Source organism: Triticum urartu, chromosome 5A, assembly GCF_056163025.1.
Source record: "Triticum urartu cultivar PI428250 chromosome 5A, HENAU_Tu73, whole genome shotgun sequence".
NCBI classification, from domain to species: Eukaryota; Viridiplantae; Streptophyta; class Magnoliopsida; order Poales; family Poaceae; genus Triticum; species Triticum urartu.
In genome coordinates, this window is record NC_141877.1 from 605,254,005 (window position 1) to 605,270,012 (window position 16,008).

The 16,008-nt window shown below is 43.8% G+C and overlaps 1 protein-coding gene across 1 annotated transcript; it reads left to right on the plus strand.

Annotated features, from left to right (window-relative positions):
- Nucleotides 1-9,333: 9,333 nt before the first annotated feature.
- On the plus strand, nucleotides 9,334-10,176 carry LOC147973278 (uncharacterized). Its single transcript, XM_087524625.1, has 2 exons — nucleotides 9,334-9,629; nucleotides 9,699-10,176. Exons 1-2 carry the CDS (start codon nucleotides 9,334-9,336, stop codon nucleotides 10,174-10,176), a joined length of 774 nt encoding a protein of 257 aa, XP_087380751.1.
- Nucleotides 10,177-16,008: the final 5,832 nt, after the last annotated feature.

The following is a 16,008-nucleotide window of genomic DNA, read 5'->3' on the forward strand; positions in this document are numbered from 1 at the left end:
TTATTACCTTCGAGGTTCTACCGTTTTAGGTAACGCTACTCCAGCTATTTCAAAGAATTCTGATTGTGATGCTGCTAACCTTTGGCATATGCGTCTTGGACATATGAGTGAACTTGGTTTGGCAGAGTTAAATAAGAGAGGTCTTCTTGATGGATATGAACCTGGTAAATTAAAATTTTGTGAGCATTGTGTCTTTAAGGAGTGGAAGATTATGATTGAAAAACAAACTGAAAAGAAGGTAAAGATACTTCGCACTGATAATGGTATGGAATTCTGTTCTAAACAATTTAAGAATTATTGCAAGTCTGAAGGCATTGTCAGACATTACACCGTTCCTTATACTCCTCAACAAAACGGTGTTGCTGAGCGTATGAACAGGACCATTATTTCCAGAGCCCGTTGTATGTTGTCCAATGCAGGTCTGCACAAGCGTTTTTGGGCTGAGGCCGCTTCCACTGCTTGTTATCTCATTAACCGTTCACCATCTATTGCCTTTAATAAGAAAACTCCAATTGAGGTATGGTCTGGTTCACCTGTTGATTATACACAGTTGAAAGTTTTTGGTTGCACTGCTTATGCTCATGTTGATAATGGAAAGTTGGAGCCTAGGGCTGTTAAGTGCATCTTTCTTGGTTATAAGTCTGGTGTTAAAGGTTTTAAATTATGGAATCCTGAAACCCAGAAGGATGTTATTAGCAGAAATGTTATCTTTAATGAATCTGCTATGTTACATGATGTTTCATCTACTAATGTTCCCGTTGAGAGTGAACAGCAGCCTACTGTTCAGGTGGAGCATGTTATTGATTCAGGTGTTTCATCTGGTAATGAAATTGTTGATGCACATGATGAACCCGCCGTTAATAATGATCATGTCACTCCCACTCCAAATCAGCCTATTGTTCCACCCAGTTGGAATCTCGCACGTGATAGAGTCGGGCGGGGTATTAATAAACCTAACAGGTTAATTGGAGAGTGCAATATTGTTTCTTTTGCTTTATCTGTTGCAGAAGAAATTGAAGGTAATGCTGAGCCTTCGTCATATTCCGAGACTATTATTTCTGGTGATAGTAATAAGTGGATGACTGCTATGCATGATGAGATGGAATCACTTGAAAAGAATGGCACTTGGGATTTAGTAAGATTACCTAGAGAGAAGAAAACTATTCGTTGCAAGTGGGTTTTCAAGAGGAAAGAAGGTGTTTCTCCTAATGATGAGACAAGATATAAAGCAAGGTTAGTTTCTAAAGGTTACAGTCAGATTCCAGGTATTGACTATAACAAAGTATTTTCTCCTGTTGTGAAGCATAGCTCTACTCGCACTTTACTCAGTATTGTTGCCATGCATGATCTTGAGCTTGAACAATTGGATGTTAAAACTGCATTTTTACATGGACAATTAGAAGATGACATTTATATGGAACAATCTGAAGGTTTTGTTATTCCTGGAAAAGAAAAGCTTGTCTGTAAGTTAAAGAAATCTCTTTATGGATTGAAGCAATCCCCGAGATAGTGGTACAAGAGATTTGACATCTTTATGCTCTCTCAAGGTTTCAAAAGGTCTAATTATGATAGTTGTGTTTATTTGAAAACTGTCAAAGGTTCAACTATTTATTTTCTCCTTTATGTTGATGATATGCTAATTGCTGCAAAGAGTATGTCAGATATTGATGAACTAAAGAAGCAATTGAGTAATGAATTTGAGATGAAGGATTTGGGTGCAGCAAAGAAAATACTTGGCATGGAAATATCCAGAGATAGACCATCTGGAAAAGTGTATCTAAGTCAGAAGGGATATATTGATAAAGTTCTTCATCATTTTAATATTCATAATGCCAAGCCAGTAAGTACTCCGTTAGCTGCACACTTCAAATTATCATCAGCTTTATGTCCTAAGTCAGATGTCGATATGGAGTACATGTCTAGAGTTCCCTATTCAAGTGCAGTTGATTCACTTATGTATGCCATGGTTTGTTCTCGTCCGGATTTATCATATGCATTGAGTGTTGTCAGTAGATACATGGCTAATCCTGGAAAGGAACATTGGAAAGTAGTTCAGTGGATTTTCATATACCTGCGAGGTACTTCTAATGCTTATTTACAGTTTGGGAAAACTAGAGATGGACTTGTTGGTTTTGTTGATTCTGATTTTGCTGGTGATTTGGATAAGAGAAGATCGCTCACAGGTTATGTTTTCACCATTGGTGGTTGTGCTGTGAGTTGGAGAGCAACTTTGCAGTCTATTGTGGCTTGTTCCACTACTAATGCCGAGTATATGGTTATTTCTGAGGCATGCAAAGAAGCTATCTGGTTGAGAGGTTTGTACACTGAGCTTTGTGGAGACTCATCTTGCCCTACCGTATTTAGTGACAGTCAAAGTGCTATATATCTTACAAAGAATCAAATGTATCATGAGAGAACAAAGCACATTGATGTCAGATATCACTATATTCGAGATGTTGTTGCTGAAGGTGATTTGAAGGTATGCAAGATAAGTACTCATGATAATCCTGCTGATATGATGACAAAGCCAGTTCCGACCAATAAGTTTGAGCTTTGCTCAAGCTTAGTTGGTATTTTCACTAGTCCTATGAACTTTGACGCACAAGGTGTTTAAGCTGATTTGGATGGAGTTATTCACTTTCTTCGACTACTGGAGGGAATTTGGCTCAAGGTGGAGATTGTTAAATTGTGATTCAAATTCTAGTACCGTATTGGACTAGACGTAGTACATACGGTGTGGGCCTTTTGCGTTGGTACCGACGCGTACGAGTACAACTCATTTACTTGTCCTACAAGGACTCCTATGTATTGTCCCTCATATATACCCCATGTAGTCGCACCTCAGACGGCCTGTCGTCTCGTGCTTGTAATACTCCTCCTCATAGTGATTGCGCCTTCGTGCGTCCGTGGTTTTTCTCCCGCAAGGGTTTTCATGTAAAAATCCGTGTCTTTTTGTCTCGTTTATTTCTTATTATTATCTAACACCAACAATTGTCGTGAAATCCCTTATGGCATCGACATCCAGTCGATGCTTAATTAACGAGACATGGCATGCACGAGTTGCCGCCTAACGCATTGACTTTGGAGTCAAACGATCGACGAGGCTATGCTACGCATGCACGCACAACAAGTGCGTAAAGTACACATGAGGTGTGGTAAGTGCCTTGACTCTTGACGGCGAGGACAACGGCATGCAACTTGGCAATATGCAGTGTCACGTTAGATTTCATCTATGTCGTCGATCCACACATACATTCGAGTTTATGTAATTCTAAGGTTAGCCCTTCGGCCCATTCCGGTTGGACTTGGTGCACATCGCTTTCTCCGTTTCGATCGCATGCAATGCACCTCATGTGTGAATTTGGATTTGGAGCTTTTAGAGATATCGCAGTATCTTGTAGCACGCCGCCACGAGCCCACGAGTCATATGATAAATGACCCCTTCGCAAAAAGTGCATACAGAGACGTATGTCAAAGAGGAGAAGGTATGTTGATCCCCTAGATAATGTGTGTCACCGTCAGTCGTTTGATTATACCACCACACCGCGGCCAAGTTTAAGAACCGAATCTACGAAGGACTAGCTTTTTCTCCGCCGTCGACTAAAGTCAAGGCACATGCGCACGACACCATCACAGAGTGAGATGCTTGGGCTATATATGCATGCACGTCCATCTGAGAGTGAGTTTGAGGTTGTAGTTTCTTTCGTCTTTCTTCTGCTTGAGAATATCTTGTTTGCTCTAGACTAGTTAGACCAGCCACCAACAAATAATATATGTGCGCAGAATATCCCACAAAGCCATCTTTATCGAATTGGCGTACTCTTACGCAAGAAAGTGTGTTCTGCGTGGCTGCTGGAGTGGATACATATCAATATGTAGCACATTTGTACCTCCTTTCCACCACAAGTTGCGTGGAAACTTATGACTTGCACTCAAAGATTATTCTGTTCCTTTCTTTGTCCCAACGATCTTCATGTAATCTCTCGTGGCATGAGTCTTTTCTCAGGACACGGTGGCTCATTGACTCAGGAAACAAACGACGGACAAGCTTGCGCGCAAAGTGCGCAAACAGGAGCTGCGATGAGTGCTTCGATGGCGACACTGGCAAAGCAACTTGGTGATATAAAGTGTCATAGTTTTCACGCCAGCAACCACTATATATTCTAGTATGTCGACAAAGTAACTTTGCGGGAATCCGGACACTAGCCATGTAGGACTTTGAAGCCCCCAACCCACTACAATCCCCCTCTCGGTCCTCTTTTTCCACTCCACCCTCGCCGCCCTTCCGTTCATGCACAGCCTCATCATCCGCCGCTCAGGTATCCTCAGACGTCCGCAGACCCCACCCACGCGCCTGCTCGCCTTGGACTACACCACTATCCACCCAAGAATCCCTCTGCACGCCTGCTGACACCATCCATGGTGGACACCACACCCGATAGGTCCTCGGTCAAATGGCATTGAGCTTTTATTTTGAACTTCTTGTTGTTTTTTAGAGAAGCATGATGACGGGGTACTCAGTAATCGAGAATGGGTTGTTGTGGGATGTGTGGTAGGCCATTTCTGTGGACTTTTTAGGCATGAACAAGGGCCTGGCCTTTTGGTAAAGCTTGCATGCTTCGTTTCATGAGAGAAAGAACTTCATGTCTTACGACATGCACATCATCCATGAATGCAATGTGAAGTCACAAACACATTGGCGATACACCACATGCAACTCCGTCATGAAGTTTTGCGCCACAGCTAAAAGAGTGGAGAAAATGTGGGCATTAGGCTCGTTAAACATGAAGATCATAGGTTACTCAACATGCTGGTTAATTCATTCATTCACTCGATGTTGCTCTACACGTTGTATAGCCTGCACGCGCTGCCATGGTATACCACTAGTAGAAAACAGGGCTTTGGTCACAACTCAATATACACATTAGTCCCGGTTGCATTACGAACCAGGAGTAATGTGAGCATTAGTCCCGGTTCAAGCGGCTAAAGGCATTAGTCCCGGTTTGAGACACGAACTGGGACTAATGGGGTTCGTGTCTCAAACTCTACCCCCCCCCCCCTATCGACATTTTAGTTTTGAAAAAAACAAAAGAAAATGATAAAAACTTCAAAAAATAAAATCCTTCGAGATGTAGTTATATTACTACATCTACTAGTTAGGAAAATTTAAAAACTTAAATTTGGACATGTTTTGCAAAAAGTGTAGGGAAAAAGAAAAACGGCTATAACTTTTGCATACGATGTCGGAAAAGAACCGTATAATATATCAAAATGTTCAGCACGAAAATCCGCATCCGATTTTTACTGCGGTAGGCCTGTTTGCAAACTTTTAGAATCCTCAAATTCTAAAAGGAAACAAGTTACGCTCAAATTTCAGTTTTTTTATTTTGGTTAAATTTGGTCAAACTATGGTCAAACTACTTATTCAAAAAGTATTAGTGTTACTAAATAATTATTTAAGAATATTAGTGTTACTAAATAATTATTTTAGTTTTTTGAATTTTGGTCAAATCTGGTCAAACTGTGGTCAAACAATGGTCAAACTATTTATTCAAAAAATATTAGTGTTACTAAATAATTATTGTTTTTTAGAATAATAGTTTCAAACTCAAACAGTCAAACGTGTGACTTCATGCTCAAGCTACACTCCTGAGGGTTAATAGGATTGACATCTTTTTTTTGAGGGATCGATATCTTACTATTGTCAGAAAAACAACAAGTGCAGACTTGGAAACGAGGGGGATAGAACCCGGAAGTTAAGTGTGCTCAGGCTGGAGTAGTGAGAGGATGGGTGACGGGCAGGAAGTTAGATGATTTGGAACGATGAGGGGTGATTAGAGATTAAATTATAAAATAATTTAGAAATTTGAAAATTAAGAAAGGTGCAGCTTGAGGCCCCTCCCAATGCTTCACCTTATACAGGTGCGAAGCCTTCTACGTAGGTAAAAAATCTGACGTGGCAAATTATTTAAGAGGAGAGAGATGAGTGTGGTGACCCCAGGAAGAACCAATGCTAAGCGCGTGAACCTAGGCAAAACATTTAAAACAAGGGAGCCCACCAATACATGAAGAATGTTAGTTGTTAAATCATTAAATGAAGCAAGCTTAGCAACCATAAGCTAAACACCTATGCATTGTGGAGTATAGTTGCTAAGCTATTTAATGTGCTTAGCACCTCATCTAAGCACCCATGCATTGACAACAGCCTCATAGTACCAACCCTTTAGTCCCAAACTAAAGGCCCTCTGGAACCAGGACAAATGGGCCTTTTTCTACTAGTGTACTATAACACTTAGGGCAAGGCATTCACACACATACATTGTTGGATGAAATTCAAGAGCCAGTTTGTGTAGAACGACATGTGTTAGTTCTGACTCTAGTATCATTGAATTTGGAATAGATGATTTCGAAAAATTTGTCAAACATCTGGTTATCTCGTTGAATTTGAACAATTCTTGTACTAGGATATTTGCATGCTATTTATGGATTTTCCATAATTACTTTGAGTGTTGCGAGCTTGGTTTAGTTAAACGGACGAAATGTTTCGAACTTTGCTGAATTCTATCATGTTTGATGAAATTCGTCCGGTTTGTTGAATTTCAGTTTGGTATGTACGCGGGCATGGTTGCATAGCCAGATTTCGTATCACTATCTGCGGACTGGTCCCATCGACCCACAAACGGATACGGTGGCTGATTTGAGAGTTAACTTTGGAGATGCTCTAATGTGGGTGTCACCGTCTGTCGTTTGAGTGTAATTGCTCCATTCTCGCTTCACTATCACTACAACACCACGGCGGCACAAAATTGAGGGTTGGACTAGTATATTTTTTCCTCCGCCGCCGACTAAAGTCTATGCACGTGCACCACGCAATCACCGAATGAGATATCTTGGAGAAGTAGCTGGCAGCAACGTGCACTTGAACTCGAGATGATAGCTACGTACGTACACTGGAGATTCTCTCTTTTTTTCCCCAGGGAATACACTGGAGATTCTCAACTTGAACCGAAATCTAACTTTGTTCTTTTGGGGGTTGATGATTGTGTGGGTGTGTAGTGTGACTGGGTGAGAGAGGATGGTCGAGCGAGGTCACCTCACGTATGTACGCCGACCGACGTGCCAAAGAAAATGAAACGCTCGCCAAGAGTTGAAAACGTAGCTTTCGTGCCTTAAATGACTCGACGAATTGCTTGATAGCAGATTTGTGCTAGGAATTTCAGGATTTCGTCGAGGACAATGGGACGAGGACAAACGAGGCTATGCATGCGTGCCCACCTGAGTCGTCTGAGGTTACTGCTTAAGAAACAAGCTGTTTGTTCTAGCCTAGTTAGGCCAGACCCCAATAAAAATATGTGTGTACATAGAAGAATACCCCAGGACGATGCCGTCTTTATCGAATTCTCGTACCCCAAGCAGGTGTGTTCTACTACATGGCTGCTGGAGTGGATGCATACGAACATGTACCTCTTTTTTACGTCCTTTCCACCCCCAACTTGCATGGAAACTTATAGCTTGCACTCAATGGTCGCTCTGTTCCATTCTCTGTCCCAACGACCCTCTTGGCGTTGAAACGCAACTCCTTATGTTGTGAGGCACGCCATGCATGCATGCATGAGTTTTCTCACGTGCGCCAACGATCTTCATGCTATCCCTCGTGGATCCGGCTTGCCTGCTTCCTCTTCATGCTCTCATCCGTACTCCCACTTCATCCTACGGCTGTCTTTTTCTTTTTTTTCTTTCTAATCTAATCAACTCCTCTATGATTTTAAGAAGATGTCTTATTTTGTTTCAATCAAATCATGCCACGTATACGGAAGTATGGATGGGCGCATGCTGAGAGAGCCCGTCCATCCCTCGTGGCATTGACATCCACTCCTTAAGTATGGTGCGGCACGCCATGCATGCATGAGTTTCTCGCAAGACACTGGACACGGTGGCACATTGACTCCGGAGTCAAACGACGGATAAGGCTGCGCGTGCTTGCGCGCAACGCAAAGCGTGCAAACAGGAGCTGCGATGAGTGTCTTGATGGCGACTGGCGACAAGACTGCCATGCAACTTGGCAATTTTTTTTTGAAAGAACCAGTGTATCACTGGCATTCATATATATTAAGCGGGGAGAAGGTGGCAAATGCGTTCAATATCAGAATCTATCATGGTGGTTACAAGAGTTTTGGGCGGCCAAAAAGAAAAGAGACATTTCAGCCTGGGTCGCCTAGTGGTGTCTGAAGGCACTTTGCTCCGGCCAGCTTCCAGGAGTCTATGTCACTCCAAATGGCCGCCAGCGTGTCGTTGATCTGTTTTGGCGTATTTTCTGAAGATGCGATTATTTCTTTTCATCCAAATGTGCCACGTGACAAGAGAGATCATTGTTTTAAGCTTCGCCCTTAGGTTTCGCCTTGTCTGTTGCAGGGCACTCTTGATTCTTTGCTTGGAGGGCTCATCTGTGCCTTGCGTTAGGAGAACAAGCTGCCTGCAGCCCGGCCACATTGAGGTTCTCTGCCAGATTTCCTTTGTCACTGGGCAGTCCCAGAAGTGATGAATAGCAGTTTCCAAGTTTCTCATGCATAGGGAGCAGATCCATTTTTCCAACCTCTGCGTTGCAATCTATCATTGCACCATAAGAGGTTTTGCAGCAGCAGCCAGAAGAAAGCTTTGATCTTTCCAGGCGCCCAAGTCTTTCAGATCAGCTCCTTGTAGTCATTTTTTGCAAGATGATCAAACTGGGCTGTGTACGCTGATTTGGCAGTGTATATCCCAGAACCATGACTTGACAACATATTATATCATGACTTCTTTTTCGATATAACCCCCCTAAACACTTTAACGGCCGAGATTGCACCGTACCCCTTCATTAAAAAGGACAGGACCGTTCCAGCACATAAAAAGCCGCCGCCCGCGCGACGGGGATGTACCCGCGCGCGACGGGGCTCTACTCCGACTACCCGTACACGCGTCCGTCCGCGTACGTACAACGACGACCAAAGAAAAAAAAACGACGCGACCTGTCGAGCGACGTACTCGTGGCGACGTGGCGTCGGCTGGACGAAAAAAAAAAGACGATGCGACGTGTGGGGACGAGACGACACGACGGGCGGTTGCGTGCCGTATAAGCGTCGGTCAAGGGCGGGTCCCGACGCGGCCACCGACCCGATGCGCCATTAATGCCGGCGTTAAGCCGGGCGTCGGTCACCTACCGGACGGCCTCCCCCACCCACCGACGCCTGCCTTTAAAACGCCGCTCGTCGCCCCGTCTGCCTCCCTCCAGTCCACTCGACGCGCCTCGACCCGCTCACCCCACCCACCGACGAGCTCCCTTTCCCGGCGGCCTCCATGGCGTCCGACGGCGGCGGCGGCGGCGGCAGATCGTGGCCGACGAGCCTGGGCACGCCGGAGACAGACGAGCTCATCCGTCTCGGATTGATGGTGTCGCCGGGCTGCCGTCTGCCTCATGTATTCCACATCACCGCCGACGGGTACCCGACGAGGGGGCCCGGGGCAAACCCGGATGAGCTCCGCCAGCACGTGGGCGGCCGGTGGAACATCGCCGGCCGCGCGAGATTTTGGGAGGGCAAGAACTACTGGGCCGTCGTGGCGCAGGCTCGTCGGGAGTTGCGGACGGGCAGCTCGTCGTCTGCCGCGCGCGGCTCGTCGTCCGCCCCGCGCAGGCCCCCTTCGGCGGCCGCGCCGTCTCCGAGCTCGTCTTCCGCCCTGCGCCGGCCCCGCCGTCCCCCTCCGGCGGCCGCGCCGTCTCCGAGCTCGTCCCGCCGTCCGGTTCCCGCCATCGCCCGGCCCGCCTCCCCTCCCGTCGTCGAGATCCCGCCGGAGCAGTTCGCACTGCGCGAGGACGGCGACCCCGACGACTGCCCCGGCTATCTCATCGCACTGCGGGCGTCGCAAGCAGAAGCGGCAGCCACGGAGGCGAGAGAGGCCGCCGAGCTGCAGGCCGCACTCGACGCGGCGGCGGCTATGGCGGCGGCAGCAGAGGCCGCCGAGCTGCAGGCCGCATTGGATGCGGCGGCGGCCATCGAAGCGGTGCAGCTGCAGGTGGCTCCGGAGGAGGGCGACGGCGGCTACTGGGACGACGGCGGCAAGAGCAGCGACGGCGGAGACGACGACGACGGAGACGTCGGTGCGGGGGAGATCGTGGACCTCGCCGACTCCGACGATGAGTAGATTAGGATTAAGTCGTTATTTTAATTAAGTTTAGTTAAGTCCTGTTTAATTAAGTTTTTTATGTTTTAATGTAAAATGAACCGTTGTTGTGTTGAATGAACTTTCGTTTATCGTTATGTTGGAATGAAAATTAGTATGAAATATTATGGACAAAAAGTGAATCATTTTATAAAATAAAAGTAGCCCAAAAGAAATTAAAATTAGATAGTTTACCGGTATAATTGAAAAAATATGAAGAGAGGAAGAAAGCAAAACGTATAAAATGAAATTCGAAGAAGGAATTTGTAATTTTTTTAAGAAAATTAGTTTGAAATAATTTCGAATTAAAAACAGTATTTTAGAACTGTCGAAGCCAAAAACCGTAGAAAATGCAAACAGACCCAAAATGCATATAAAATTGGCACGCATGATTCTCATGTAGATAGAAGGCGATAAAAAAAATTTGGACATGTTTGTAAGTTACAAAAAGAAAAGTGTTCGGTACAAACATTTTCGCACCGAAACCATCAGGTTGCACAGCAAGTGCCAGTGCGGTTTGCCGGAATGCGCCCAACTATTTGCAGCGCGTTTGGGGCCTCACCCGGGCACCCACGGCCAAAATGAACGAAATCCGACAACGAACGCAAGCTGCGTCACGTCTGGGCAGTATTTTAGGGGTTTTCGGCCCGGAAAATCGTAGAAAATCCATACGGACTCGAAACGCGGCAAATTTTTGCGTGCGTGCCCTGCATGGTCACTGTGGCCCGTGAAAAAAAATTGGGCACAAAACATGTTTGTTTTTCGTGCAAAGTTTATAAAAAATACACTAAATAACAAAATTATACAAATAAATAAATAAATACATATTCAATATTGTAGACTGGCCGTCGCCCACTTAATAATCGCCGCGGGCCCGATGCAGCAAAATATCTGCCCAATATCTGCACGAGCCGTCGCTATCCGAGGGAATATTCCCGACAACCGCGCACGTCGCCCAATCACGTCGCGCATGCCCTTTTTGCGTCATACGTGCCGACGACGCGCCCGATCTGATCCCCGTCGCCCGCCGCCGTCCACACTGTCGTTCCCCGCCCGACAGCGTCGCGCCGCCGTCAGCCCGCACTAGTCGACGTCACCACCCGCCGTCAGCGCCGGTCGTCAACGCCCGTCGTCACCCAGCAATAGTCGACGTCACCACCCTCCGTCAGCGCCGGTCGTCAGCGGCCGACGTCACCACTCGCCGTCAGCGCCGGTTGTGAACACGCCGTCAGACGCCGCCGTCAGCCGCTGTGATCGCGGTCGCCCGCTGTAGTCGCCGTCGGGCAGGTATATATTTTAAAATTTTCAACATTATATAACACATTAGCTGCGTGCAATGTCACATAGATATTTTTATATGCAGTATGGACATCGATGGTGTGATTGCATGTTCTGTAGAAAAATGGGTTACTCTTGTTGATAAGTTAACATCAAGTCAGCGATTTACGTTTTACGAAACGGAGATGGAGGGCATGTTACGAATACCTTCGGTCAAGATGCGTGATAATTTGCTTGCGCTTATGATTCAAGGTTATAATCCTAGTAGTAAAAAATTCATGGTGCAAGAGGCAGCCGGAAAAAAAGGGTTGATTTCACTGAGGCCTGATGATGTGTTTGCTATATTTGGTTTGAAGAATGAAGGAGTTGATGTTTCTAGTTTTTTGAGTATGGACCAAGGCAAAGCAATAAAAAAATTCCAGCTAGTTTTGTTAACAAGAAGAATGGTAAAATATTGATTGATGATCTTATTGAGAAGATTGTGAGAAATAAAAACGCGGACGATGAATTTGTTCGGATGGCGTTTCTCGTCCTGTTAGGGACTATAATTGCACCAGTGTCTGATGAGTACATTCCGAAGAATTATTATGCACTAGTGTAAGATGTCAGGCAGATAAAAAAGTTCAACTGGAACGCATTCACTTTGCGGTTTTGTTTGTCGGAGATTGGTACGGTCTTGCAGCCCGGTCGTGTTAGGGAATGGCCACGTGGCAACCTAGCACTTCTGCAGGTATGATTTATTTTTTAAATTGAATAGTTGTATTATGTAATAATAGTGTAACACATGCTAAATGGTTGTTTGTTTGTTTTGCAGTATCTATATTGGGAGAAGGTCCAGCCAAGCACCGGTCCAAAGTATGATCCTTTAGCGTTGTTGAGCCCCTTGATGAGGAATTGGACAGAAGCGGCAGCGGAGAAAAGAGACAAGTACGACTTTCAAAATGGTCGTGGTGTTGGAATGGTAATACGTTAAATATTTATTTTTTCATTTAAAGTCTACAATTAATTATTAATTAAATATGATTGTATGATTCTTTATGTTGTAGATTGATGACACCATTACTGAAGAGTACCGCTTAAACAAAATAAGAATGGAACAGGCTGAAAAGAACAAGAAATTCGTACGAGAAAGTCTAACATTACTGGAAGGAGAACAGGCGTGGGAATGGTAATACGTTAAATATTTATTTTCCATTTAAAGTCTACAATTAATTATTAATTAAATATGATTGTATGATTCTTTATGTTGTAGATCGATGACACCATTACTGAAGAGTACCGCTTAAACAAAATAAGAATGGAACAGGCTGAAAAGAACAAGAAATCCAGTACGAGAAAGTCTAACATTACTGGAAGGAGAACAGGCGTGAGTACATCAGAGGCTTCAGCTACCCAGAACCCTATTATGGATCGGATTTTGACTGAGCTGAAGCACATTCGTAAGGATATGCTTCGTATGCCGGAGCTATGCGCACAGGTACAAGTTTTCTGATTTTGCCGTTCATAATGGTTTTCGATGTGTCACATAACTAATTACAACTAATTTTTAATCACAGAGGGTCATAGAGAAATTGAACAAAAGCGTTGTATTTTACAAAGTCGGTGATAGTGAAAAAGAAGAAGAGAATGACTATGGTGAAAATAGTGAAAGTAGAAACTATGGTGGAAAACCTCGTAAGGAATTTGTATATAATCCTGACGTGGACAATTTCAAAACACCGGGAAAAAAGAATGTGCAAGAGGATGATGAAGATGATATTAATGATTCTGAAGAGAAGACACCTTATTATTGCACACCTGAATATTTCGATAGTTTCAAGGGTGATGAAGAAGATCCTATCGAAGTTCCTGAGGTATCTGATGAGAAATCCGTTACATCTTTAGGAACAGATGAAATCGCATCACGTGGATCGGTAGATTGTATTGGAGAAGATGAGGTACAGGAGAAGGGTGTAGGGAAACGGAAGCGGAAGCGGAGACGATCAAACCTTATAAAGTCTCCTTATATTCCCGTTATACCTACAAAGCGTGCAAAGCGTTCAGCAAAAGCAAGTGAGTTTTATCATATTATTTTCGAGCTGTAATTAGTACTTATCGTTGAATTATTAACATATTACCGTCATGTATTGCAGAACTATTCGAGAAAGAAGTCTTTGAAGAAGAATACGATGTGATTAAAGCTAGTGTTAAGTTTGTTCGTGCTTATCAGCGGTCAGCAAAACATAGAAAGAAGGAAATATTCAATGATGGCATGCGCGAAGGTCTGAGTGCAGAGAGGGCTTGTAAGATTCTTGACCATGAATGGCTAACCGGTGATGTAAGTTATTGTTCTGTTTTCCATTAGCATTCAATGCAAATTGGAATTGTTATACATCATTTAAATTATTTTCAGGTTATCAATGCTTATTCGTCGTATCTGTTGGGAGTTGTTGGTGAAGATCGTCATATAATGCCGACCTGGCTAGTCAATTGGTTACTTGAATTTAGACCGGACACCCAGGGAGGAAAAAATGACAACGAAGTTGTGGCGAAGAAGAATGGACCCTTGAATAGATGCACTGATGAGTATTTTAAAAAAGATAAGGTAAGTTCAACTGCCTTAAAGTATGCATATATGGGATATAAATAATAAGATAGTATATGTTGATTGCATTATATTTTCGTTGTGATGCAGCTTTATATTCCACTTAATAAGGAAAATACCCACTGGGTTTCGGTTGTCATGCATCGCCCGAAGGAAGAGTTCCAGGTTCTTGATTCTTTGATGGGACCCGAACTTGACAGTGAAATTACAGAAAAAGTTGAGGAGCTGGTACGACATAAATTTACATGAGCATATTGAAATTATCATTTAGTAACTGAACTATGTTAAATTCTTTTCGTGCTATCATGTATATAAACAGAAAAATCAACTTGGATATGACATACATGATGCGAATGCGAGCGGTGCTGTGAATTTTCCGGATGTGTCTATCTGGCCTATCAAAACGTATAACATCCCACAACAAGAAGATGGGTGAGTAAATACTTTCATATTGTTTTAATATCTTACCTCAAATGCGAACTTATGAACCGTTGTTTGTACGGACCAGCAATTCATGTGGAATATTTGTTCTTCGATGCTTTCAATATTGGAACGGTGAAAAATGGACAAGCCATTTTTTTCAGGTCTGGTTTTATTTCAAATGCTTATATTCAATTAAATTCATTATGTAATACTATTTGAATTGTACTAATATGAAGTTTTAACAAGGGTCAATTGATAAATCGAGTGACTTAATGATTGCGCAGCTTATTTTTTTGGAGAGAAATACGCTCAACGATGTGAAGGACAAAGTTACCCGGCTTGCAAAGAAGAAATAAATGTGGCAAAAAATTTATACAAGAAAATTTTGTAGGCTCAAATAATGTTTATATTTATTTCGACTATCATGTCTTGTGATGAAGAAGACACTACTATTTTGAATATTTAAGTCGAGAATGACATTTGGATTATTATGTTGTTTTCATGCTGTTGTCTTTACATTTGAAATCTTCATATTTATAGTTGTGCAGTCGTCAAATTGTTTTCCTGTACTGCTGAATGTTAAAAAAAATTACATGTATTTATTATGCACTTTAAAGCACTGTCACCGTCGTTTATTATAACACCGACGTTCTTAATTTCCTTTTCTACAAAAAAAAATTGCCGACAAATGCGCCGGCCAGTCTGACGTCAAACAGGACCGACGGCACTGTCCAACAGGGCAGCGTCGAACGACGGGTAGCATAACTAATCAAGGATGCTCGACTGCAAGTGCGCCGCGGGTATATAAGCTGGTCGTCGCGCGCTCCGTCGGGCGAGGTGGGACTAAAACTTAGCTATCGTAGCCGCTGTGCCTGCAGCGACGCGCGTGACCGCGTGGGCCGGCCCAATACCATTGTTTCCGCCCGCGGTGCCACGATGACCCAAGTAGCACGCGGCGCGACGACGGCCCAAGTAGCACGCGGGGCGACTTGGAATGTTTAGTCCCACCTCGGCCGACGGAGCGCGCGACGACCGGCTTATATACCCGGCGGCACATAGGCTATCGAACTCCTTTCGTTGCCTCGTACTGCTGCCGCCGTCCGACTCTGCCCTGTGGGACAGTGCCGCCGGCCGACGCTGCCACTGTGGGACAGTGCCGCCGACGCACTTTTCGGGTGTTTTTTTTAAATGACGGCGTTCTAAGCGACGGCGACCGTGCAATGCAGAAAATATACAGTAAACAGCGACGGCAGTACTATGCAAAAATGAGCACGTCAAAAATAAATAACAGCGACTTGCACAAAATTAACAATAAAAATTAACACATCAAAATAAACAAAGTAAAACTCATTCTTGCATTACATAGTCTGTCATCAAAACCAAATAGTCTGACATCAACGAAGTAAAATAAGTTCATATAACATATTATAACAATTATTCAAGATCAAATGTATAGGACATTAAAAAACTATCTTCAATAAAAGGGTGGAACGATCTTCCATAGCCATCCATAATAAAACTGTCTTCAA

Coding starts and splice junctions, on each gene's coding strand:
- LOC147973278 (XM_087524625.1), top strand. CDS start 9,334: ATGGCGTCCGACGGCGGCGGCGGCGGCGGCAGATCGTGGCCGACGAGC. Junction 9,630..9,698: donor GAGTTGCGGACGGGCAGCTC/GTCGTCTGCCGC, acceptor GCCGTCTCCGAG/CTCGTCTTCCGCCCTGCGCC.